The sequence below is a fragment of the Carlito syrichta genome, unplaced genomic scaffold (assembly GCF_000164805.1).
Source record: "Carlito syrichta isolate Samal-C Ts95f unplaced genomic scaffold, Tarsius_syrichta-2.0.1 Scaffold308864, whole genome shotgun sequence".
Classification (NCBI taxonomy): Eukaryota; Metazoa; Chordata; class Mammalia; order Primates; family Tarsiidae; genus Carlito; species Carlito syrichta.
In genome coordinates this window covers 194,205-221,117 of record NW_007252960.1, presented here as the reverse complement: position 1 = coordinate 221,117, position 26,913 = coordinate 194,205, and the positions used below count along the sequence as shown (strand labels likewise).

Here is a 26,913-nt window from a genome sequence, read left to right as displayed (position 1 = left end):
GGGGGACAAAACTATCATGGTAATTTAGTTTCTAATCTTAGCCCTAGGGGAAACAGCTTTCGGGAACAAGAGCTGACTACCCAGTCTACCAGGAAATAGAAGTTAAAAAAATATCTAGAAAGAAGTAAAACTTAGAAAGACAGAGAGAAATAATTCTGCTATGCACTTTCCATCAGGTGTATTGAGATTTACTTATAAGTTTTACTGCCATGTATGCACACTGGTCACTAATCACACGCCAATATTATAGTTATAACTGATATCCTATGTCAGAGGCGGTCTTCCAGATGGGCCTTTACAGGCCTCAGCCATGTAGCTATAGATGTTGGCTCCCAACAGGAGACCTACCTTTGCATCCTGGCCCTACCCCTTGTTGGCTGGTGACCTGAGGCAGATCCTTGTGAGCTTTGGTACTTTTCTTTCCTCCTCTGTGAGGTGGGAATCTTGATAACTCAGTAGTCACCTTTGTAGGCTGTGAGAGAATTATGTGCGATAAAGAGTCACATGCACAGTTTGTCCACATGAAGGCCCTGGGTTGATGTTACTCGGTAGATTATTGAATTGCTTGCCCTTTGACTCTCACTCAAAGGGTAAAAGATGGAATCAGCCGGACAGAATGGACAATTTGCTTCTTTCTTCTAAGTGCTTTGTTGCCTTCTTTTTTTCCCCTGAAAGTGTATATTAAGTTCCACATATTGAGGGTTATATTAGTCTTGTCCAATGAAAGTCAGGATTTGGCCGTGGTTTCCTTTGTAAGTCATAAGATACCAGTGTAAGTTTTGCCTGAGGTAATCATGATGGTGTTACTGGTGTACATTTTTGATTGCTAACTGAGCTGAGTGTTTTTGGTGGGTGATTGTCTTTACTACTTGTAACCCTGTGAGGGCAATGATATTGTCTCCATCTTACAGATAAGGAGACTGAAGCGCAGAGAGACTGTGAGTTACTTGACCAAGGCTTTGAAGCTAATAAGTGGCAGTGCTGGGATTCATCCTTGGGCAACCCGACCCCAGAACTTGTGCCTTCACTTCCTCCTGGTTGACTTATTTGTATTTGTCTTCTTGACTGTTAGGGAGAGAATATGGAAAGACTCAGCTCCCATGGTAGCTGGTGTCTGCTGACCCCAATTTTATGGCGGGTTCTTATAAATGTTAAAGATTGATGTGTATCCTCTTGTGTATTATATTGTCTGCAACTTGCTTCTCATGTTGGAGGTATGACTGCTCGGCAGCAAACACTCCAGACTTTTCTCTTTTTTGGGCAGGTCTGAACTCCATACTCTTTGCAATTAACATCGACAACAAGGATTTAAATGGGCAGAGTAAGTTTGCTCCCACTGTCTCGGACCTCTTAAAGGAGTCAACGCAAAATATGACCTCTTTGCTGAAGGAATCCACGCAAGGAGTGAGCAGCCTTTTTAGGGAGATCACAGCCTCTTCTGCAGTCTCCATCCTCATCAAGCCTGAGCAGGAGACTGATCCCCTGCCTGTCGTGTCCAAGCATGTTAGTGCCGGTGAGCACGGATGGGCACGTGAGGTGGAACCGAGGCGGGGATGGGGAGTGGGGAGGGCCAGTTAAAAGGACAGCAGAATGTGGTAGAGGCAGACACACCTCATCGACTGAAAGTCGTCCCAAGGGGAATGAAATCTGATACATTTGCATTTTTAGTTCCTGTTTGTTTTTATTTTTCTTACCCTCATTCACTGTAAAAGGGCTCCGACTGCCTTACCTAGATGTGAAGGTAACAGGGTAGAAAACAAACAGCTGAATCACAACAAGCTGAAAGGGAGGGTGTGAGTCATGGGAAGCCCATGAGGTTGGCCTTCATTCGTTTATTCCTTCATCTATTCCTTTACTTGTTCATTCATTGTGTTCTATGTGCTAGGCAGTGAGTTAAGTAAGAAAGATGGCTGGCGTTTGGCCACAGACTCCTTTGGGATGGGTAGGGGTAGATAGTTAATAACAAATTATATCAATAATCTATGTCCTTAGGATAAATGGGAAGAAAAGCAAGCATAGGGTGCCATGGGGAATGCATACCAGTGGGCTTGCCTCTGGGGGGTGGAGTGATATTTAAGTGGAGGCCTGAGGAGAGGGAGGAGTTCATCAGCTTTGTTGCTAGACTGTGGGAGGCAAAGAAAGTTGGTTTGGTTAAGGTGAATTTTGCAAAAAGTTTATAATAACCCTTGAGACTTATGGGACACTAGGATGTTGTTACAGCAAAACTGGAAATTTTGGGTTTAAGTACTTAGTGCCAGTGTTCTCAAATCTCTTAAACAAGGCAGTCATCATGGTCATTCTTTTGAAATTACTGATGATGGAAACTCAGAGTCTCTTTGGTACACAATGACTTAATGAGTCTTGTTTTCTCCTTGTCCAGCAAAGACCCCTCATGAATGACATAGGAAGCAGGACCATTGAGGGCTTTGTGTAACAGAGACTGAAATTTGTATACTCAATGGAGTATCTGATCTGTCTCACCCGTTTTTGGAACTCTGATTTCGAAGTTATCTCAGAGTTGTGGTACCCTGGTGAGGCCTCACCACATCACTTCTTGGTTTAGATTGGTTGGATTTTTTGGAATTGACTCAAAAGTGTCTCACATCCGAGTTTGATGATTAAGGTGAATGAACACATAGGCCCAGCTCAGCACCAGTCATTAAGGCAGTCTTGATTTCTGTTTCAGTTAACCTTTGCTGTGTCACAAACAACTAAAAACTACCACAGATGGGTTGGCATGATGGCCCTTCTGTTGGTTTCCCTTGAGCTCACTTGGGGCTGCAGTCATCTGGTGGCTGAGTTGGAAGATCCAAGATGGCCCCACTTATGTGTCTGGAGTTGGTGCTGGACAGCTTACTTATACCCTTGGCCTGTCATTCTCCAGTAAACTGGACTGGCTTCTTTGTATAGTGGTGTCAGGACAGCAGTCCAAGAGAAGGAAGTCAGGAGCTGTAAGATTTCTTGATGTCGAGGCACTGGAACTCATGCTGTTATTTCTGCCACATTCTACTGGTAAAACCAAGGTGTGGTGGAGTGAGTATGTAGTCCTAGCTACTTGGGAGGCTCAGATGGGAGAATCGCTTAGCCCAGGAGTTTGAGGCTGCAGTAAGTTATGATTGCATCACGGCACTCCAGCCTGGGCAATAGAGTGTGAGACCCCCCAATCACTAAAACAAAACAAAACAAAACAAAACAAAACAAACGGAGCACTAAGCCAACCAGATTCAAAGGGTACAGAAATAGTCACACCATTTCTCAAAGGGAGGAACAGCCAAAGTCCCATTGCAAAGGGCATCAGACAGGGATGGGAGAATTTCATGTCTCTTAAACAATTAATTTCAACCCTCACATTGGTGTTCCTGGTCTCATCTGCCAGCCATGAGAATATTTTCCAAAGTGAAGCAATGAAAATTATTTCAGTAGTGGAACATCCTTTGAACCAAAGTGACTGCTTAGAAGGATCAATTTTAACACATGCTCTGTGGTGTGTTTGTTTAAATCAGAGGTGGAGAGACCTACGTCCATGTCACTCAGTCTTCTGTAGGCAGTTTTTTGTCAAGGGTTTAACCAGAAAAATCTACATTTATTTTACAATGTACTTCCCAGTAGAATATGATTTTCCATAATCTAGAGTTGAGTTGACTTAATTATCCCCTTGTCTTATGCCATTTCTTTTCTTTTCTTTTCTTTTTTTTGCTAGATACCAAATGTAAAAAGGAACGAAAGAAGAAAAAGAAGGTAACCAACATTATCTCCTTCGATGATGAGGAAGATGAGCAAAACTGTGGGGACGTTTTAAAAAAGATACCTGGGGCAGGGGAGAGCTCGGAAGAGAACTCTGACCCCTCCTCTGTCAATATTATGCCGGCCTTCGAAAGCCCCTTTGGGCCAAATTCCAATGGAAGTCAGAGCAGCAACTCATGGAAAATTGATTCTCTGTCACTGAATGGGGAGTTTGGGTACCAGAAGCTTGATGTGAAAAGCATCGATGATGAAGATGTGGATGAGAACGAAGATGATGTGTATGGGAGCTCAGCGGGAAGGAAGCGCGTAGGCCACTCAGAGTTGCCCGAGAAGTGAGTTCTACTCCGGTGTTTAATGAGCCTGTTACACTAACTCTTTTCTCTTTCTACAGTATTAGGCGGTATAAGAGTGCAAGTTTCATGTTTGTTCAGGACATTATTCATCCTTCAGGTCTTGATTTAGGAGGAAGAAGTGTTGCTTGTCGTTCTCCTGAGAACTAAGAGAGGGGAAGGGAGTATATTTGAAGGTACTTATTACAAAGTTAACATTGAGATGTGTCTTGAAATTCCTTTTTTTGAGGGGGAGGGGTTGAAGTCTCATTCTGCTGCCCAGGCTGGAGTGCAGTGGCATCTCACGGCCACCTCAGCCTCGACCTGCTGGGCTCAGGTGATCCTTCTGCCTCAGCCTTCCAAGTAGCTGGAACTATAGACACATGGCACTACGCCTGGCTCATTTTTTGATTTACTTTAGAGATGAGGTCTCGCCAAGTTGCTGAGGCTGGTCTTGAACCCATGGGTTCAGGCAATCCTCTCACCTAAGCCTCCCAAAGTGCTGTGATTATAGGCATGAGCCACCACGCCCAGCCAGAAATTCTTGCTCTGTGTCTATGTCTTTTGTTTTTGTTGACTGGGTTTTTCTCCCCTCTCCAACTTGATACTACCCTAAGAAGCTAGGGAGAAAGGCAGAGTTAGTCTAGAGGATAGCTGACATTTGTGATATGTCCGGTGCTGCCTTTACCTTATTGTAATACAGCAGCTCTGTGAGGTTAAGGGCGTCACCCGTTTTACAGCTGAAACAACAGGATTCCATAGGGAGACGAGATTTGTCCAAGCCATTTGCAAAGCTGGGATTTGAATATGCTGTGTGCTAAAGCTTATATCATCACATATTTTCCATGTTTCTATGTAATTATGAATATCGATTAGTTGATGAGATAGCTGATTTTGTGTGTCAACTTGATGGGGCCATAGTGTGCTCAGATTAAACATTATTTCTGGATGTGTCTGTGAGGCTGTTTCTGAATGAGGTTAGCATTTGAATCCATGGAGTCAATAAAGTGGATTGCTATCCCCACTGTGGGTGGGCATCATGCAAGCTGTCAGGACTGAATGGAACAAAAACTGTAGGAAAGGAGGAATTGTTCCCCTTCTGCCTGCTGCCTGGAGCTGGGATGTGGGTCTTCTCCTGCCCTTGAACTAGGTTTGACACCATCTATGCTCCTGGTTCTTGGGCCTCAGACTTGGACTGAACGGCACCACTAGCATTCCTGGGTCTCCAACATGCAGATGGCAGTAGGTGGACTCTTGGTTTCCATAGTCATGTGGACCAATTCCTCATTATAAATCCATATCTGTATATCTGTCTATCTCTATACACACACCTGTTGGTTCTGTTTCTCTGTAGAACTCTGACGAATACAGTTGCTATTCAGTTAGATCAATGTCATGACTTACTAATGGTTCTCTCATTGTTTTTTTTTTTTTTTTTTTTTTGAGTTGGGGTCTCTATTGCCCAGGCTGGAGTGCAGTGGCACAATCATGGCTCACTGCATCCTCAATCTAAGGTGATCCTTTCACCTCAGCCTCCTGAGTAGCTGGGACTACAGGCATGTGGCACCATGCCTGGCTAATTATTTGATTTTTTTTGTAGAGATAAGGTCTCGCTATGTTGTCTCAGCTTCTCTAGAACTCCTGGGCTCAGGCAGTCCTCTGGTCTCCTTGGCCTCCCAAAGTGCTGGGATTACAGGTGTAAGCCACCGTGCCTGACCCTCCCATTACTGAGTATTCAAGTTGTTTTTTGTTTTTGCTTTTTATTATCAGCTGTTCTGAAATGGACATTTTCATGCACAAGGCTTTTTGCTACTACTGAATTATTTGTTAGGATAGCTTTTCAGCAGCATAGAATTGTTCTTGCTTGTAGAGTATGAATGTTTTTGTACCTGGCATCCAAGTCTTATTAGTTCGGGTTCTCCAGAGAAACAGACCAATGAGGTGTGTGTGTGTGTGTGTGTGTGTGTGTGTGTGTGTGTGTGTGTGTGTGTATGTGTATATATGGAGGTGTGTATCTTCTCTCTCTTGCTCTATCTCTCTCTCTACCTCCATCTCTGTCTCTGTTCTGCCTGTCTTTCTCTTTCTTGACTTATTTTAAGGGCTTGGCTCATGTGACTGTGAAATCTGCAAGCTAGGCCTGCAAACTGGAGGCCAAGAAAGAGTTGTGGTTCTCCAAAGGCAGTCCAAATACTTTTTTCTTCCTTGGAGGAGGTCAGTTCTTTTCCTGTTGAGGTCTTCCGTTGCTTGGATGGGGTCCACTCACATTATGCAGGGTGTAATCCGCTTTACTCAAAGTCTAGTGATTTAAGTGTTAATCTCACCTAAAAACGCCCTCACAGAAACATCCAGGATAATGTTTGACTGATATATATGGGTACCGTGGCCTAGCCAAATGGACACATACAATTAACCATCATAGCTGCCTTTAATTCTGGGCCTTAATCTGAGCCTTTTGGGAAATACTATCCTATGGCTCTGTAGGCGAGAATGCATCTCTGAGTTACTTCTCTCCATGGGTTTTTTGGCCTCCAACAGTCATTCCTCTTCCTTCCCTATTGGTGCCACTGAGTGGAGCCCAGAGGGTGAGACCAGAGTTTGAGCCAAGGTAACTACCAGCATTGTGATGTGTAAAAGCACAAAACAGTGCAGAGTGATCTCCATAGGGGCCTGGGCTGTCTGAGGCCATTGGGCCTTCTGTGGACAACCTCCTCCTGGCAAAAGGGGAGTCTTCACTGAACATTGTCCAGAGCAGCCTGGGGAAGGAGCATAGGCGGAATGAGGTGGTCTACCAAGTAATGCTTTCATTTTGGCTCATGGGGGAGGTCTGGGAGGCTGGTGCACAGCAGGTGTGTTAGGGGTATGTGGCCAGGCCAGGAGATACTCTTGGGCATCACAGCAGCCTCTGGCAAAGGCCAGTCTCCAGTTGTCTTTAAGGTGATCTGTTCAAGCCGGGCTCCATGGCTCAGCCTGTAATCCCGTGCTTTGGGAGGTTGAGGTGAGTGGATTGCCTGAGCCCGCAGGTTTGAGACCCGCCTGGGCAACTTGGTGAGACCTCATCTCTACAGTAAATCAAAAAAATTAGCCGGGCGTGGTAGTGCACGCCTGTAATTCCAGCCTGCACTTGGAACTTGGAAGGCTGAGGTGGAAGGATTTCCAGAGCCCAGCAGATTGAGGCTGCAGTGGCTGGAAGCAGCTTTTTTTCCCAAAGGCGTGGTATCTTTATGATAGGAGTTTTTCTATTACTTAATGTGTACTCTATGACACCAGTAGGGAAGTAGGGGGAAAGTGCAATAACTACAGATATGAAAAAATGTTACATTTCACTAGCAGCTAAGCAAATCCAAAGTGAAACAAGACACCGTATTCTACCCACTGTATTTGCCCAGAGCCTGGGTTCCTGCCTTGGTGGTAGGGGGTGGGGCTTGCTCTCAGTGGGTCCTCAGGTCCAGGCACATAGTAGGTACTCATTCGCTGTCTGTGGGATGATTGAGGTGGTAAGGTTGGTGCACAGGGGCTGTCCTCACAGACAGCCGGCAGCTGTTGCTAGCCCCAGGGGTGGGGGGGCAGGTGGGGAGAAAGCAGTTTGACAAAATGCCTGGAGCCTTGAGAATGTTTATTCCACTTAAGTTAGCTATTCCTCCTCTGAGAAACTGCCTTGAGGACACACCCTAGACTCAGGGGAAAGCTGCTGCTTCTAGATATCAGAGTCCTTATTCAGAGAAGCAAAACGCTGGAGCTGACCTAAATGTGCAACCGCAGGGGGCCGTGAGCAGTGGAATAATTTGTAGTTTAATCCTTAACATTCTAACATTATGATCTTAGTATCTCAAATGAGGTTTAATATTGAATAGAATTAATATTGAATAGAAACAACAAGATAGAAAATTCTACATTTAGTTTTATGACAAATGTGTAAAGAAAAGTATGCATAGCAAGGTGTTTTGGGTAATGTGGCTATGGGTGTTCTGGTTTTCTTTCTCTGCGGCATTTTCTTTCTTTCTTTTTTTTTTGAGTCTCACTGTCGCCCAGGCTGGAGAGCAGTGGCACACTCATGGCCACCACAGCCTCCACCTGCTGGGCTCAGGTGATCCTTCCACTTCAACCTTCTAAGTAGCTGGAACTACAGACATGTGTCACCACTCTCAGTTGATTTTTTGATTTATTGTAGTGATGGGGTCTTGCCAAGTTGCCCAGGCTAGTCTCGAACCCCTAGGCTTAGGCAGTCCTCTTGCCTCTGCCTCCCAAAGTGCTGGGATGACAAGCATGAGCCACTGCGTCCAGTCCTTCTGTGGCATTTTCTAAATTTTGATATGTGTCTTAATTTTCTTATAGAAAATCACTACTTGTGACTGTGTTTCTAAGCCAGTCATGGTGCCATATGCCAAGGCACCATCTGCCCCAGGAGTACCTCTGGAGCCTACTTTTTCTTGGATTCTGAACCTCATCTCGTCAGGCCTGGCTTCACCTAGTATTCACATATATTGCTGAGAAAGGGCAAGAATTGTCTTAGAAACAAGCAGGACATCCCACTTGCCCAGATCCAATGGTGTGGTCAAGGAAAGGCTTGGCGTCTTTAGCCGCCTTCTCCTGAAAGAGTGCCCCTGACCACCTCTGGGTGTGTCTGTTCCTTGGTACCAGCTGCTGGATTGGAGCCTTGGGAGGGCGCATCTGAAAACATTCCAGAGACACTGCCAAGTTCACCTGTTACCCTGTGAGGACTCAGGCAGGGGCAGGAGCGGCAGTTATTCTGCACCCATTCACCTCCTCCCTCTCCACCTCTCCACCCCCGCCTGTCAGCCTCCCAGTGTTGCCTGTAGGACTGAATGATACATTCGATAAAGTTCCATTAGGCTTACTTCCCTTCTGTGTTCCTTGCTCTGTGCCAAAAGTTTGACCAAAAATTAGGGCTGAAAGGAGACCTTCTACCTGACCAACCTCTGAAAGAGGACTTGGCAATCACTGCCAAATTTGCCCCTGAGCTGTGAATGCTTGTTATATTTTTATTTTAATCAATTCATTAATTGATTTTTGTTTGTTTTGAGTCAGGGTCTCACTCTGTTACCCAGGCCGGAGTGTAGTAACACAATGGCAGCTCACTGAAGCTTCGACCTCCTGGGGTCAGGCAATTCTTCTGCCTTAGCCTCTTGAGTAGCTGGGACTACAGGCGTGTGCTGCCACGCCTGGCTAATTATTTATTTTTTGTAGCAATGAGGTCTCACTATGTTGTCCAGGTCAGTCTCAAACTCTTGGGCTCAAGCAGTCTTGATATGTTGCCCAAGCTGGTCTTGAACTCCTAGTCTCAAGCAATCCTCCAGCCTCAGTCTTCTAAATGCTGGGATTACAGACGTGAGAGCCACTGCACCCAGCCTATTGTTACATTTTTAAAGAGTTGTAAAGAGACACCAATAAAGAAGAGTATGCCACAAAGCCTAAATGTTTACTATCTGGTCTTCTGCAGTAAACATTTGTTGACCCATGCTCTGAAATAAAGACAAACTGTAAGTAATGTCACCTGGTATGCAGGACCTGGAGACCCATTGTCATTGGATTCAGAAGACCTGGGCTGCAATCCCACATTGGTTCTGTTGCTTGTGGCTGATGACCTTGGACAAGTCACATAATCTTTTTGAGGTTTCTTTTCCTCTCTCTCTCTTCTCCCATTCCTTTCCCTCCTCTCCCCTCGTCCCTTCTCCCATTAAGTAGGTATGATTGTCTGCTTTGGTCTTTATCTACTGAGTTCCAAAGTGATTTTTACCAACTTTAAAGTTCAGTCGGGCTTCCACATCTGAGTTTTGCGTTTGTGGATTCAACCAAGGGTGGATCAAAAACATTAAAAAAAAAAAAACAATAAAAATAAACAGTACACCAATAAAAATAACGCAGATAAAAATACAGTATGGCAACTATTTGCCTTGCGTTTACATGGTATTGTTATTATAAGTAACCTGGTGTTTAAAGTACATGCATGGGAGGATGTGCTTACACAGACTCGACACCGTTTTAGATCAGGGACTTGAGCATCCTCGGATTTGCGGTCCTGGAGCCAATCCCCGCAGATACCGAGGGACAGGGGTATTGCTAAACACATTCTGGTGTTTCCATGTGTTTCTTCGTAGCCCAGTGTGGAACACTGCTGTGGGTAGATCCTCTTAAACTCCAGGAACCAGCCTGGCGTCACAAGAACTTGTGACACATGTTAATTGCACATGTTAATTTTGCGCTTGTGCCTGGCTAATACTTGAGCTGACCCCTTGCTTGAAAGGGACCCCTGATGTGACCGGGTCTGTATCTGTCCTTTTGGCCACGAGGATCTGAGAAACAGCGAGGCGAAGTGGCACACCCAAGCCCACCTCCTGCTTCATTGTAGCATGCACTGTTCCCTCCCCCTCCACCCCTTTTGTCCCTCTTCCTCACAAGGGGCTTGTGCTTCCTCCAACCCTCTCCTCCAACCTCCCTTCAAGGCAACCTTGCACGACTCTCCTGACCAGCTCCACGCATCTGAGCTGCCGTTTTACAGCTTCTTGCAGCATTAACTGACTCATGTCCATGCCCCCACCAGACCATAAGTGCCTCGAGGGCAGGATCAACACTGTTTGCTGGCTGTAGTGAGCTCAGTGCCTGGCATGTAGTAGGTGCTCAGCATACACTGGCCGAAAGAATGAACACAAGAGGTCTGGATCTGGTCTACACGCTCCCAACACCCAGCCCACACCTCCACTGTGCTCGTCCCACGATGGCCCAGTTGGTTCCCAAGAAGGTGACTGGGGATGCCCAGTGAATGCCTGTGGTGAGTCACATGTCCCACAGGCTCTTGGCCCTGTCCCACAGGTGTATTCTCTCGCCATAGGCCACCGGACGGGAACCCCTGCCTCTCCCAGATGCACGGCTGGGCCCCGCTGCAGGTGCTGCACGGCGACTCTGACATGCTCTTCCCTGTCAGCGGTGTGGGCTCCTACAGCCCCACAGGTGGGTATTTCCTGATGACTCCTTTCCTCCAATAAGCGCTTTGGCTTTGAGAACCTGCAGGAGTATCTGAATCACCTGAGCAGGTAGGGATGGGGCCAGGGGGCATGGACTCAGGATGGAGTAGGGCTTGTGGAGACTCAGAAGTGAGAGAGGGCTTGGCTTCTCATGCCTGGATACCTTGTGCTCTTGGAGGAGTGAGTGCTGGGCAGAGCTGGCGGGCAAGCGTCCAGGGAGCCCCCAGGCCTGATTTGTTTGTGCTCAGTAGTAGCTTGTTGAAAAGTACTAAATTTGTGACCATTGTTTTGTCTCTCAGGAGTTAGGGGAGGGTAACTGAACTCCTGTCTGTAAAGGCCCTGACACCCTGGACAGAAGCGTTTGGGGATCAGGAGGGGGCTTGTTTAAAACCCGCCTTTGGTACGGGTAAGCGCTTTCAAATCCTTCCATGTGGTTGAGCGCACTTGTGTGTGTTTTATTATTGTTTTCTTTAGCTAGAGCAGGTCATGGGAGGATGTGCTTGAGTCCAGCTGGCCCCTGGAATGGGTGTGCAGTGAAACTGGTACAGTACCTGGCACAGAGAATGCTCTGTTGCTGTAACTGCCCCCGGAGTCTAGGTCGGAAAGGCCTTGGCCCAACCGACATAGGTGCCTTTGTGGTTTCCTAGGGGACAAACGCAGCTTTTCTGGGCCCAGATAGGAAGCTGTGACTGGGTCCAGCATTTGCCTGGGAAACTGCTGAAATTCTGGACCAGATGATAGACTTGCCACTTGTTGGGAAACAGAAACCTGCTCAAGCCCAGAGTCAGGGTGGGGACATTCACTGGCAGCAGGACAAGTGGAGTCAGTCGCAGTCCTGACTCTGGGAAGTTGTGTGAGCCTGAGCACGTTGCTGACCTTAGTGCTAGCATTCCCGACTGCAAAATGAGGCGAGTGTGAGCACATGGCTACATGCTGCCTGTCAGCCTCAGTGTCCTCATCTGGAAATTGGGGAACAGTGATGATGAGAGCCGGCGCTTGCGAAGAAGCCCTGGAAGCAAGTCCTGTGCTGTGACGCGACTGACCCCATGAACTCATCGCTCTTCACCGCAGCCCTAAGGAGGGTGCTGTCCTGTCACCTCCCTCACAGGCTTGTAGTGAAGACTCTGAGTCAGTGGGTGAGATGCCAGGCCTGTGAAAGCTTCTAGCGGTTATGCAGTGACACAGGACAACTTGTCCCTGACCTGGGAGCTGGGGTATTGTCATGAAGGGGTTCTCGTCATTGCGAGGTGCTGCTATCTTCCCATGTGCCTCTCCCTACTTTCTGCTGGAGGTCAGCCCCGCTCCTCTCTCTCCTGTCTGTTGTGGCCTTCTGTACCCTCACGCCCTCCTCACTGAGCCTGTGCTTGGCTGCAGTGCCAGCACTGGGGCCTCTTCCATGTGACCTTCCACACCAGCCAGAATTTCTTACTGAGTCTCCATTGAGGTCCCGAAAAGTGGCAGTCTGGTGGGCTCAGCACATGTCTGCAGGCCAGACCACAGAAGGTCTGCATCCCCAGAGATGGCTGGGAGTACAGTCACCTTGCCATGGCCTGTCAGCTGCAGTGAAGATGAAGCAAAGTGTCTGAGTAGGGGAAGGGGCTGGGAGTGAGCAGGTAGCCCCGGAGTATGTCTGGACCATGGGGAGTTTTGAACTTTCATTCACAGCTTCCAGCTGACAATTTGGTTCCCTGTCGACCTTGCCTTGGTCCCCACCAAGGGCCCTCATTGTTTGGTTCATGAATGATTGCTGGGCTAAAAGGTGCATACAGCAGGCATCTGATTTATTTCAGTGGCTCCTTTGTTTCCCAGCTGGGCTCCCCTGAACCCTCAGACCTATGGGCAGTAGATGGTGGCAGCTGGGGCGTTGCTGGTTCAAGTACATTGGGGTTTGGCTTCATAGAGCCCCATGTTCCTCTTCCCCCTGCGGGCTTTCTGGAGGCATATGTCTTGGGGACAGTACTGCCCTGCCAGCCTCGAGGGTCCTCTTGAGAGGGCACACATCTTGTGGTCCCACACCTGGCTCTCAGACTGAGATGCTTGTCCCTACTGACAGTGCCCAAGCTCCGGCTGACCAGAGTCATGCTCACGGCATGACTTGACAGTGTGTCGCCAGTGTTTCCACTTACTCCAGCTGCCGAGCTTGTGGCTGGGGCAGTCTGGCTCTCTCTGGCAGAGACTGCCTGGGGAGGATCTCAGCCTGCGTGATGATGCTGGAATCAGGTCTCAGGGACTTGGGACCTGATGGAGACCAGGCTGCATCAAGTCCCTCTGGCCCAATGCCCCGTTTCCACGGGAGACCAGGGCCAGGGAGGTGCTGGGGCTCGGCCTCCTGCTAGGTGCCCTCCACTGCTGTTCCTCTCTGAGAATCCTTGCTTTTGCTCCATTCCTGCCTCATGTCCCTTCTGATGTACATTCTAACATCTCCCTCATTTTGGCTGAGCAATCGCTTTGTCCTTTAATGATGACTTCCCACCTAGGGGGCTCCTCACCTAAGGAGATGTCTCTGTCACCTTTGAAGTTGGTACCTTCCCAGTCCCTGCTGCTGGGGTAGTTGGAGGAAGTGGTGGGAGGGAGGTTGATGGTGGCAGGGGGAGTGGGCAAGGAAGAGGCGCAGGGCTGAGAGGGGTGGGTGCTTTGCTGCTAAGTCTTGGGAGGGAGCAAGAGGCAGAGAACCCTGGAACCTTGGAGGAGGCAGCCTGGAGGAGGCAGCTTTAGACCTGCGTTTCTAGGGTTAGGGAGCGCTTCAGAGAAGGAAGGAGACCCCAGACAACAGGAGGAGAATTAGACATGCCTTATGATTGTTGGGGTCCTGTCATCTACAAGTGAGCAGGGCAGATTGGCCTGTGGCTCTCGAAGCAGCAGGGGAGGAAGGTTGCCAGGGCTCCTCTCGTGTGGGAAGGGTGAGTTAAGGCGAAAAGCAATCACTGCTCTCTTTCCAGAAGCTGTGCTTGCCTGTCTTGTGTTCATTGTTGGGTCAGGGCATTTCTGAGGCTCTTTGGGTTCATTGAAAGCAAGGCTTGACACCCTTCGTTTCCCAGCAAGTTGGCAGTTCTTCACCTCCCTCATGCTGACACTGGGTCTGTGGGGTTGTTTGCTGAGGCTGAACTGTCTGTCGTAGTGCTGCCATGATCTGATGTGGCTGATTTTAGCGGCAGTTTATGGTTTTGTTTTGTTTTTTTTTTGGTAGGTTCAAAAACCTTTTTATTTATTATTATGCAAGTACCTTTGAAAAGTTAATTGTACAAGTCATTGCATGAAAAATGAGCTCAGGCAGCCCCCTGCTGGCCCTGGCCTGAGAAATGTACATATTTACATGGGCCCTTGGAAAGGAGGAACCCGTCCGCCTTAGAAGTGGTGGGAGACGGGGCATGGTGTGCGGTCGCCAGATTCACACAGTGGCAGGCAAGACAAGCTGTGTTGAAGGCACTCGGTGACGTGTATGATTTACACCCGGGCCTGGCTGGGCCTAGCAGAACACTATGCTGGCAGGTCCCGGGGGAGGTAGGACCCCAGCACATGGCTGCTGGGCTCAGGCCAGATGTCAAGTATTGCTTTGGGGAATGGATTGGGGTCCTCCTCAGTGATGGGACAAGCCCGGAGGGACCTCCTACCCAGACAGGCGGCTGAAGGAGTAGGGGCTCACTGGCCCACCCTACATCTGCGTCCACACGTGATGCCCTATGTGTTGGGCTCCTGAGCACAGGGTGGTGCTCCTGGCTCTGACACAGTGCGCCTTGCTGGCGTGTGTCCTCCGTGTGGCCATGCCCAGGGCCCGGCCTGGTGCCTTGGCCATGCTGGTCAGTCCACCTTCTTCGTCTTGCCCATAACGATCTCCTCGAAGACTGGCATTACGGCCTCGTCTTCCTGGACCTCCTCAAACACCACCCCACAGTCAAACTCGTCGTTGACCTACTTGAAGTAGTATCTGTAACTGCCCTTCTTGGTCAGCAGCTCCTTGAACTGGCCCAGGGTGACCGCGCGGCCCCTCGCCAGGGTCTGGTAGGGGATGGGCTCCCAACAGAAGTGGCAGGCCACCACGATGCTGTCGCATGCCTGGGTGCTCCCCCCGCCCGCCTTCCGCTGCGACTTTGACATCTGTCTGGAGGGCAGCCGGCTGGCTCACTTCTCCTCCTCCTCCAGACATTGGGAGCCTCCTCCAGCTGGGTCAAGGGGTTGGGGGCTGGGTGAGGTGGCATTGTGGGGTCTTGGATGAAGAGGTGGGAGGGCTGCACGGAGGTTCGGAGCTGAGTGCTGGCCCAGGGGTGCACAGCCCCAGGGGTGCACAGCCCCAGGGCGCTCAAAGGACAAGGGTCTTGATCTCTCAAGGGGCTGCAGCTTCTTTGTGCCAGAAGACCCGTGGCCAGCCCTCCAGTGCCTGTATGATTGTTGGGGTCCCCCTCTCGCCCTCAGTGGTCCACTGCGTGATCTTCTGGCTCTTCTCCGTGTCCTCTGAAGGGCCTGGCATCTCAGCACTGACACTTCTCCTCGACTCAGTCTTCTTGGCGTTTTTCTTGGAGGGCACACCCACTTTCCCACTGCGGGCCAGGCCATCACTGGCAGTAGGGGCAGCACTCACACTCTCTGAGTAGCTGCGGGGCTTTGCCCCGTGACCATGTGGCTCTGAACCCCAAGCAAAACTTCCGGGGGCCCTGCGGGTGGCCTCAGACTCCTGTTCCTTGGGCCTGGCTGTGCTGTGATAGACGTGGTGGTGGATATGCCGGTGGTGGTGCAGGCCGACTGCATCCAGCTTCGCTGCTGAGCAGTTTGTTTTGAAGGTCATGGTATTGCAGTGGCTGGCAAGACACTGCGTTGTGTGGTTCCCAGCCCACTTACGGTCGTGTGCCGCTTGAGGGCCCATGGTTTTCTTTATCCCATCGTCCCATCTTTCTGCCCTGAGACAGGCATCGTGCTAGGCTCGGGGGACCCACAAGTGAATCCTGCCTGGAGTTCTGCACGCACGGAGGCGTGGTCATTCCAGCGACCAATATAGTGGAGAATGCAGCGGATGGGCCTGGTGTACACTAGCCGCTCTCACCTCCTGTCCTAACGCACCCTGTCTCCTGCCTGGGCTGTTGCAAAACAGCTTTGCAACACACTGTCTGCTTCTACCCTTGTCCTGGCCATTTGTTTAGCTGACAGGGTGGTTTCTTAGAATACAAACCAGACTGCATCATTCCCTTGCTCCAAACCCTTCCACTGCTCTTAGGATCAACTTCAGAATCTTCCCTGTGGCCACACCAGGGTTCAGCTGCTTCTGCAGTCTCGACTCCTCCCATTTCCTTTTTGCCTGGTGTCCCTGCCAGTCACTCCAGCAGCTTTCACTTTCTTTCCCAAGACTCGCCCTGTCTTGGGCCTACAGGCTGAGCCATCGAGCCCGGCTGATCAGAATCTTGAACCCAGGCAGTCAGAGCCTGCCCCCTTAGGTGAGCCCCAATAGTAAGTGGCAAGGAAGGGGAAGCAGAAAAGTAGACACTTATTAATTTCCCCTTCGAACTTCTTGAGACTTAGGAGTGAGTGGAATAGGTTGGTGGGAATAGTAGGGTGGAAGAAAAGGCTAAAACCTTGCTCCTGGTAAGTTTTTCTTATATTTAACCCCTCGAGAGCTGGGGAGTCTCGACATGACTCAACCGGCATAAATGAAAGAAGTGGCGCTGGGTTTGGTGGCTCAGCCTATCATCCCACGCCTTTGGGAGGCTGAGGTGAGTGGATTGCCTGAGTCCGCAGGTTCGAGACCCGCCTGGGCAGCGAGACCTCATCTCTACAATAAATAAAAAAAATCAGCCGGGTGTGGTAGCGCATGCCTGTAATTCCGGCTACTCGGAAGGCTGAGGCGGAAGGATTGCTGGAGCCCAGCAGGCGAGGCTGCGGTGGCCGGGAGTGGCCACTGCACTCCAGTCTGGGCAACCAAGTGAGACTCCAACTCAAAAAAAGTTAAAAAAAAAAAAAAAAAAAAAGAAGTGGCATAGAGAATGGGTTAGGGAAACAACGTCCCTGTCCCTGACACTGAGCTGGTTCCACAGTGGGCATTGACAAACAAGAAGTTTCTTAAAGGAGCAGGGTTCTCCTGGGTGATATTGGCCCTAATGTCACCTTCCAGCCTGAGGCTCATGAATCTGCACTTTTTCCTGGAAGGAGGCTTGAGCAGCAGCTGATGCATTTTTGAAAACTGTACCTGTCTCATGCCTATTCTAGAGACTATTTATGATCTCACTACTTGTGAATGCCTTGCCCAAATACCGCTCATTTAATGCAGGCTAAAGTGGATTTTTTAGAATGCAGCAGACATTGTCAGTGATTAGACTATGCTGCCCTCTAGTGTCTGACTCAAACTACTATAGGCAGAAGCAGTTTAGTCTAAGAGAAAGCGGAATGCTTATTCCCTGATTCTGAGGTTGGTTTTGAATATGGACTCCAGGCATAGTTCCAAGTGACTCAAGGTCAAAAAGGCCGCAAGTTAAGGGGCAGTATGGGACTTTCTGTTGGTGACTGATGCCAAGTCTGAGATGATCTCTGAAAAGATGAAGTGGGTAGGAGATTAAAATCCAGTGTGCAGCTGAGATGGGACAGAGTTTCTAAGTCAGCTGATTTTGTAGATGAGGCAATGTCTGCATTGTGTCCTTGCCTCACAGAAAAAATGGAATGAAAGCCAAAACTGACCTTATCTCTGCGATTGCTCTCTGTGCTCAGATGCCCCCCTTGGAAGCCTGGAGAACGGGACGGGACCAGAAGACCACGTTCTCCCAGATCCTGGACTCCGGTACAGGTTCATGTCAGGAAATGAAGCTGCCTTTGGGGTGGAAGTGTCCTCTTCACAACTGTGCATTTCGTTCCTCTTTTAGAGATAGGAGGGCAACTGGTAGGATCAGGGGGCAAGACCTTGCTTCACATTTACATTTGGATTTAAGCTTTCTGTCACGGAATGTACAGCTGCCAAGGGTCTGAGACTCATCTCCCAGAGTCAGTGGTTGGCCACCTCATTTGCATACCATCTTTACTTTTGACACTTTGGGTTCATACCGGCCATACCTGAGTACCTCCTCTGCTGTTGCTTTCTTTCCTTTTTTTTTGAGTTGGAATCTCACTCTGTCGCCCAGGCTGGAGTGCAGTGGCACGCTCACGGGTACCGCAGCCTCGACCTGCTGGGCTCAGGTGATCCTTCCGCCTCAGCCTTCCAAGTAGCTGGAACTATAGGCACATACCACCACGCCTAGCTAATTTTTTTTTTTTTGAGTTGGAGTCTTACTCTGTTGCCTAGGCTGGAGTGCAGTGGCACACTCACGTCCACTCCAGCATCTACCTGCTGGGCTCCAGAGATCCTTCCGCCTCAGCCTTCCACATAACTGGAACTACAGGTGTGCGCTACCATGCCTGGCTAATTTTTGATTTATTGTTGAGACGAGGTCTCGCCAAGTTGCCCGGCCTGGTCTCGAAGCTGCGGGCTCAGGCAACCCTTTCACCTCAGCCTCCCAAAGTGCTGGGATTACGGGCATTAGCCACTGCACCCAGCTGTTGCTTTCTTAATTTAAATATTTGCTAACATTTGATGCTGATATTTAACAATACTAGTGTTATATAATGTATTTAAGTCACATAGGTATTATATAATATTTGTGAAGTGCTCAGCAGGCTGTCTGGCATGAATTAAGCACCATATAGGTTTCATTTTTCTATTTCCAAATAAAAATTCCTCAAGGGAAAACCAAGTTTCCTAAAACCGTGGGATGTTTATGGCAGAGCCAGGATGGACACCAAGGGCTCTCTGTTGCTGCCGCCATCCTTGTTACTCTTACTGGTTTTTTTCTTCCTCCCGCCTTATGGTTTTAATTTTGGGACCCAGGTATCATCACATCTGTATTTTGAACAGAGTGAAGCTCCAGGGTGGGACTTTCCAAACCATGCTGGGTGTCTTGGTCTCTCCTGGAATGGACAGGGGTTCTGCTCTCTGAACATCACAGTAACTGTAGGAGGTTTGTACCAGTTAGTAAAATGTCAGAAAGGATTGGTGTTGCCAGACCCTTCCAGGGCTCTGAGTCCTTTTTTGTTGTTTTTTCTTTCTTTCTTTATCTTTTTTTAAAAGAAAATTTGGAAAATGCATCAGTGAATGAAAAATATTACTTTTAACCCCCAACTCCATTGTTGATGTTTTTGTGCTTTTCCTTCTAATCATAGTATGTGTGTATGTGTACCATATGATGGCTCTGCTGTTTTCATGAAAAAGTATATATATTTTCTTTGAGCTGGAGTCTCACTCTGTCACCCAGGCTGGAGTGCAGTTGCATGCACATGACTACCATGCCTTGACCTTCTGGGCTCAGGTGATCCTTTTGCCTTAGTCTACCAAGTAGCTGGGACTACAGGCATATGCCACCATGCTCAGCTATGTGATTTATTGATTGATTTATTGTAGAGACAAGGTCTCGCTAAGTTGCCCAGGCTGGTCTTTTTTTTTTTAATCAATATTTTTTATTTTGATATTGTGGGGTACAGTTAAGGGTTTTTTGTTTTTGTTTTTGTTTTTAAGTTGGAGTCTCATTCTGTCACCCAGGCTGGAGTGTACTGACAAACTCACTGTCACTGCAGCCTCAACCTGCTGGGCTCAGGTGATCCTTCTGCCTCAGCCTTCCAAGTAGCCGCAACTACAGGTGTGTATCACCACACCTGGCTACTATTTGATTTATTGTAGAGACAAGGTCTTGTCAAGTTGGTCAGGCTGGTCTTGAACCCCTGAGCTCAGGCAATCCTCTTGCCTCCACCTCCCAAAGAACTGGTATTACAGGGGTGAGCCACCACACCTGATTGTGAGATAAAGTATTATTTTTTCATGTTGCAAATTCTTTGTAAATACAACCAGTGCTCATTATTTGCCATGGTTATGTTCTATTAAGGCATGGTGAGGACTGAACCAGTGCTCCCAGGGGAAATACAGGGTTAGCTTGCTTTGAGTCTCTGGTCACGATGCTTTTATCAACCAGTCAGTACATAACCTAGCTTTATGTGTGTTCCTTTTTAAAGACACCTCATTTAATATCTACTGTTGATTCATTAACACCGAACTCACCGCCAGCCATACTGTAACTCCTGCTGGAGTGAGCCTCCTCTAACACACAGATTATCTCTGCAAGGCATGTTATAGCCTTCTCGTGCTTGGGAACACCAGGCAGTGTGCTGTGCTTGTGGAACATTTTAGACAAGGAAATCACCACCGAATAGTACAAAAGTGCTGCAAACGTGACACTCAATAGACTGCAGAAAGGACACTTGCTGAGGGTCTGAGAGTTCCAACGAGAAGGCAGGCATTGCTGTGATTGACTTCAGCCGGGGGGGTATGTGCATTGGGTGACTCACATTTCTGGCTGCTCTGCACATGTTCATGAATGACTTGAGCATCGTCTTTGGGGTTACAAATACATTTTGGTAGGTGCATTGCCTGCTATGGAGTCTGCAGATCATGAGGCTTGATTGATTTCTTTTTTTTCCTTTTTTTTGAGTTCAAGTCTTACTCTGTTGCTCAGGCTGGAGTGCAGTGTCATGCTCATGGCCACCACAGCCTCCACCTGCTGGACTCAGGTGATCCTTCTGCCTCAGCCTGCTGGAATTATAGGCACGCGCCACTATGTGTGGCTAATTTGTTTTTTAAATTGTAGAGATGAGGTCTTGCCAAGTTGCCTGGTCTGGTCTCGAACCCATGGGCTCAGGCAGTCCTCTCACCTTCACCTCCCAAAGTGCTGAGATTATAGGCATGAACCACTGTGGCAGGCCGGCTTGACTGACTTCAAATGGCTGCCTCTGTCTTTTTCACAGAGGTGCCTGAATCAGCTTACCACCTACTGGTTTTGGGAAAGGGAGGGTGTGCATTTCTGGTAGCCAAACCTAACTCCCCCTATCTGCTCTTTCCTAGTGTGGAAACTAGATCTCCAGGCCAAGGAAGTCCCCTGAGCAGCCTGCTTCCTTCTGCCTCAGTGCCAGAGTCGATGACCATCAGTAAGTACCTTTGGAACCACCCCCACCAGCTCTGGGATGACCTCTGGGTGTCTTGATGGTGACTTTGTGCATCTCCTGTGTGACCCTGGGAGGAAGTAGGTGTGTATGTACTTGGTTGTGGACTTGGGGCATGGTGCGTGGTTGTAGGCTTTTGGAACCGTGGTTTGTGCCTGTTACTTGGGTGTCTGTGTGCTCTGAAGGGTGTGCTTCAGAGTATAGCAGCTTTGTGATAGATGTCTGGAGTCCACAGTTTTGAGCTTGCCTCCTGTGAGGGGTCGGTGGCAGACGCTCTGTTCTCGTTGGGTTTCCTTCATCACTCTAGAGGAGCCATTTTTGTGAGTAAGGAAGCGTGTGTCTCTCCAGTGATGAAACATTGCTAGTGATCAGTTTTCAACTGTTTCCTGCTTCACTCCCCAGGAAAAGTGTTAGAGATATGGCAGTTAAGAGTAGTTTGAAGCTGGATCTGGTGGCTCATGCCTGTAATCCCAGCACTTTGGGAGGTGGAGGAGAGAGAATTGCCTGAACCCAGGGGTTCAAGATCAGCCCAGGCAACTTGATGAGACCATGTTTCTACAATAAATCAAAAAGATTAGCCTGGGCATGGTGGCGTGTGCCTGTAGTTCCAGTTACTTGGAAGGTTGAGGTGGAAGGATCATCTGAGCCCAGAAGATCAAGGCTGCAGTAGCCATGAGCATGCCACTGTACTCCAACCTGGGTGACAATGAGACTCCTACTCAAAAAAAAAAAAAAAAAAGAAAAGAAAAACAAAGTAGTTTGAATGGTTTTATGTAACAAAGAGGAAACCAGCTGTGGTTAATGAGATAGAAATTTACCTGTGTCCAGAGGTAGGCAGGCTGAGGCCAGCATGTGGTTCCGTGGTCATCAGGGGCCAGGACTCCTTCTGTCTTTTCTCATAGGCCAAATCAGCTGTTTTAGTTCCAGCCATTTCATTCTCATCCCAGGTGGTAGAAAAGGGAAGAGGGCAATAGAGAGATTTCCTCCATTACCACTCGTGGGATTCAGGGGTCATACTTGGATAGGGAACATTTGCAATGTTCTTCATGTAGCTCTGGCTGAAATTTAGTCATGTAACTCTGCCTGAAATTTGATTGTGATTATTCTATTTCAATGTAATTGGTTTATTTGTAATACTGTGTGTTTTATATATTTTATTTTATTTTAATTTTTTGAGTTGGGGGTCTCACTCTTGCTCAGGCTGTAGTGTAGTGGCACGATCATGACGATTACGGCTCACGGCAGCCTCAACCTCCTGGGCTCAGGCAATCCCTCCACTTCAGCCTCTTGGGTATCTGGGACTACAGGCGTCACCATACCCGGCTAATTTTTTGATTTTTTTTGTAGAGACAAGGTCTCGCTGTGTTGCCCAGGCTGGTCTTGAACCCCTGGGCTCAGGCAATCCTCTCCCCTCTGCCTCCCAAAGTGTTGGGATTACAGACATGAGCCATCACCCCCAACTTGTGTTTTATTTTTATGATGCATTTCCAGAGAAGTGAATGCCTTTATTTATTTGTCTATTTATTTGAGTCAAAGTCTCACTCTATCACCCAGGTTGGAGTGCAGTGACATGTTCACGGCCTCTGCAGCCTCAACCTGCTGGACTTGGGCGATCCTTTCGCCTTAGCCTTTGAAGTAGCTGGAACTACAGGCATGTGCCACCATGCCCAGCTAATTTTTGATTTATTGTAGAGATGAGGTCTTGCCAAGTTGCCCAGGCTGGTCTTGAACCCATGGGCTCAGGCACTCCTCTTGTCTCTACTTCCCTAAGTATTGGGATTATATATTGTTATTTTATTTTTTTATTTTTTGAGTCGGGGTCTCACTTTTGCTTAGGCTGTAGTATAGTAGCATGATTGTGACATGAGCCACCATGCCTGGCTGAATGCCTTTAATTTAAAAAGCAAACTTTATCTCATTGCTGTCAGTAGAGAGCCACTGTTAGTGGATGGGCCAAGCAGGTAGCTGTACAGTGCACATGGTGAGAGGAAACAGTTGATACCAAGTCTGCCTGGTTGTTTACTGTCCCAGGTCCTGCTCAAGACCCACTCCCATTGTTAACAAGAGAGACTGTGCACCTCTTTTTGGCTCAGGTCGTGGCACCGGCAGGGTGGGCAAGTGTTTCGGTTTTTGGACTGCCATGAAGCTCTGTGGCCACCTGCGGGACCAGAAGTAGTGTGATGAGCAGTGCAGAGATGTAAATTGGGGCTCAGGCCTGAAGGCTAACCCTCTGGAGAAGCTTCATGTACAAAAGGAATTGTTCTAGAGGAAGCAGGGGCTGAAACCAAGCAGCCAACGTGAGCCACCAGAAGCAGGTCTGGATCCAGCTGACCGCCAAACCCCAGCCTTCATGCTGCTGATGGGCGCCCACGGTCTACTGAGGAAAATGATGCGGGTGGGCTGCTGGATCTGACTGCCAAGTCCTGCTGTTGATGACATTCCTAGAGTTTGTTTAGGGTTGTCCAAGTTGCCATTGTCTCTCTTTTGACCCTATGCATGTGCAAGAAGGAGGGTCTGACATGATGCATTTTGGTTGTGAGAACGCAGTAGGATTAAATGTTCATAGGACAAAGGAAAGTAGAGATGAGTGAGTAAGCGAGCACTAAAAGGTGTTGAAGATGCCTCAGTACTATTAAGCCTAAAGTGATGAAGAGGATTGTGGAAGGGAAGAGAAACCTCCTTCTATGACTTGCTGTGATTTCATGCCTCGTCTTTCTAGCACCTCCAATTCTGTTTCTGTGAGTGGCACCTTGGTGCAGATGGATGAGACTTTACCTTAGCTCTGAGGTGTCGCTACTCTAAAGGATACTGTTATTTTGCCAGATGAGCATTTTTTGGTTCAAGGACAGTGGCCCCTGAGATTGCAGAGTACCAGGACTTGTAGGCACCTCCTCCAGGCACCGCGTGTATGTGAGGCTTCGGGCATCCGTGTGCCCTGGTATGTGTGGGGCCGCAAGCACCCATGTGCCCTGGTGGTGTCTGACATTCTGCTTCCTAAGAGTCCTACTCCCGGGATGAGGTCCCTGCATCTTAGGTAAACAGATTCCCTGTAGATCATGGTCTCTGAGTGTCCCTCAGCCATTTTCTGTCTTTGAGAAAGCTGCTGGCCCTACTTGTGCGTGACATTCCTGTGAACAGGCTCATGTGATGCCCATGGTGGGAGTTTAAATGGACTTTCTTGTTTTCATTCATACAGTTTCCTAGAAGTTAAAATCTTTTATAATTCTTGTCTTTGTTGGGATATGTTTGGGACATACCCACAGTTTATGACTTGAATCTCGGAAGAAATAGGTCTGCATTTGACCCCCGATACTTGGTGGTGATGTGGCCTGTGGTTAGGGATAATTGTGCGTGGGTTACTGGGTGGGCTTCTGTTTCCTGCGGGGTTGTCCATTTGGGGAGTCTTTGGGGACAGCACTGTGTTCATAGGATGAGGGGTCAGGGGTCTTGGAAAGTTCAAGTGGAGGGTGGTTTTGACTTGGGTCTACCCATCCCACCATCATCTCCTGTGAGAGAAATAAGGAAAGGCATTTGTCCGGGTATCCAGGTGTGTTAGTCTGCCCGGGCTGCCATAACAAAGGACCATAGACCTGGAGGCTTCAACGAGTTTGTTTTCTACATTTCTGGAGCCTGAAATGCCACGACCAAGGTGCTAGCAGGGTTGGCTCCTGGTGGGGTCTTTGTCTTTGACTTGTGGACGACTGCCTTCTCACTGTGGCCTCACATGGCCTTTCCTCTTTGCACGTGATTCTGGTGTCCCTCCCTCTCTTCTTACAGGGACACCAGCCTTGTGGGATCAGGGCTCCACTCCATGACCTCATTTAGCCTTAATGACTCCATGACCTCATTTAGCCTTAATGAAAGCAGGCCTTGTTTTCAGGTATACCACACTGGGGGTTAGGGCTTCAAAGTAGGAATTTTGGGGGATGCAATTCAGTCCCTAATGCAGGGTGTCCCAGGAGTGGATGTCCCGGAATAGATGTCCCAGGAGGGGTGTCCTGAGAGTGGGTGTCCTGGGAGTGATCCAAGTTCAGATGAATAATCCCATCCTGTCATGTGCAGCCCTGGGATTCTACTTAAGAGCAGCTGCTCAGCTCCTGCAAACCCCAGAGGCACAGGCAAGGGGGCTCAACTCTTTGCTCCCCAAAGTAGTAAATGCCTGGCTTCCATCCCAAGTGGCTTCTATGGCTTCACTTAGATGCCAGGGACAGATAGCTGCTCTGTACTGTCATGAGCTAGAGCACTGGCTTATTGAATTACAGGTGTGAGCCACTGTGCCCTGGTGTTTTTTTAAAACTTAATTTGTGTCAGCCATGTTCCAATACAATTTTGGGCTAAATAGTCTGGGAGTCTCAGATGGTGCAACTGAGAGATGGCCAAGCGGGAAGCTGTGTGCACTGTCGTGTGACAAGGTGACACAGATATGGAGTGGCTGCGTCTTCTTGGAATCATGCACGTCTCTGCTTCTGACTTTCTGTGCTTGAGTGCTGTGGTTGGCAGGCTTTATAACAAGTAGGGTAAGTAGGGCTTGAGATCGACAGAGCGATGTGCTTCCTGGGGCTGGCATAAGAGGTCCTGGTGGTGAGTGATCATGCTTCTCAGGTGGGTGGTGGCCTGCAGTACACTGGACACTGCTCTGAAGTTTTCCCTGGCTTCTTAGTAACTCATAAGGTGCAGGCATCACTGGCCCATTGTATGGATGGGAAAATCACTGAGGCAGAGCTAAATGCAGTGCTCAAAGTCATGCAGCAAGACTTCTGGGGCTGTGGCTTCAGCATCCAGCTCTTTCCTCTCTCCCTCTCTGTCCTGCCTGTATGGTCAGGAACAGCAGTGTTTTGCCTTTGGTCGGCTGCCCAGCAACCTGATCACTGCTGGTCATGGAGGAGAAACTGTTGGGAGCGGACTCTGATGGCCGGTCCCAGTGTTGCGGGGACCATGGTCCACTGGGGGATGTGAGCATTGCCCTGTCTTGCTCTGACTTGCTCTGACTTGCCTACCTCTCTAGGCCAAGTGACTGGAAGGATGGACGCCATCTACACAGGCCCTGACAAGGGTGTCTCAGGCCATGGGGCACTGACTCAGTCCCTGCAGTGGGCCTCACAGTGTCTCCAGGCCAGCCAGAGAACTAGAGAGAGAGGAAGAGGCAGGAATAGATCTTGTCAGCTAACCAGAGTCTGTGGCAGGGCTTGCTTCGGGGTTAGAGCAGGGGCAGTGTTGGGTGATGTTTACATGTCGCCAGGGGCAGTGCCAGGTCCCTTCTGAGCTGTGCAGGGTGCTTTGAGGACATGGGTGCTGATTTGTGAGATTTTTGAGTCAGAGTCTCTCTCTGTTACCCAGGCTGGAGTGCAGTGGCACACTTGTGGCCACTGCAGCCTTGAGCTACTGGGCTCAGGCGATCCTTTCTACTCAGTTTTCCAAGTAACTGGGACTACAGGTGTGTGCCACCACGCCCTACTAATTTTTAAAATACTGTAGAGATGACATCTTGCAGTGTTGCCCAGGCTGGTCTTGAACCCCTGGACTCAGGTAATCCTCTCGCCTATGCCTCCCAAGGTGCTGGAATTACAGCCATGAGCCACCGTGCCTGGGCCAGACTTGTGAGATTTGTGAGATTTGACTCTGCCCCACTTGTTCTTAGACTTAGAAGTGCTTTTGGCCAGCACCCCAACCCCCTTATTTATAGGGGAGGGCGTGGCTCAGGGAGCTTAACGACACTGTCTGCGGCCATGCAGTAGGAAGGTGGTGGAGGAATGGCATTTAGAGTTCTCGGGGGAGCACTGTGCTTGAGGAAGAAAAAAAGAGAATTTTCTGCCGGGCTCGGTGGCTCAGCCTGTAATCCCGCGCCTTTGGGAGGCTGAGGTGAG

The 26,913-nt window shown here is 48.8% G+C and overlaps 1 protein-coding gene across 1 annotated transcript in view; it reads left to right on the top strand.

Annotated features, from left to right (window-relative positions):
* The window catches only part of SNX29 (sorting nexin 29), a 221,408-nt gene that overhangs the window by 71,655 nt on the left and 122,840 nt on the right, over nt 1-26,913 (top strand). Inside the window, exons 7-11 of the mRNA XM_021716663.1 lie at nt 1,265-1,513; nt 3,701-4,076; nt 10,921-11,039; nt 17,741-17,816; nt 20,952-21,034. Of these exons, the coding sequence (XP_021572338.1) occupies nt 1,265-1,513; nt 3,701-4,076; nt 10,921-11,039; nt 17,741-17,816; nt 20,952-21,034 (903 nt within the window). The remainder of the gene's footprint in view (nt 1-1,264; nt 1,514-3,700; nt 4,077-10,920; nt 11,040-17,740; nt 17,817-20,951; nt 21,035-26,913) is intronic.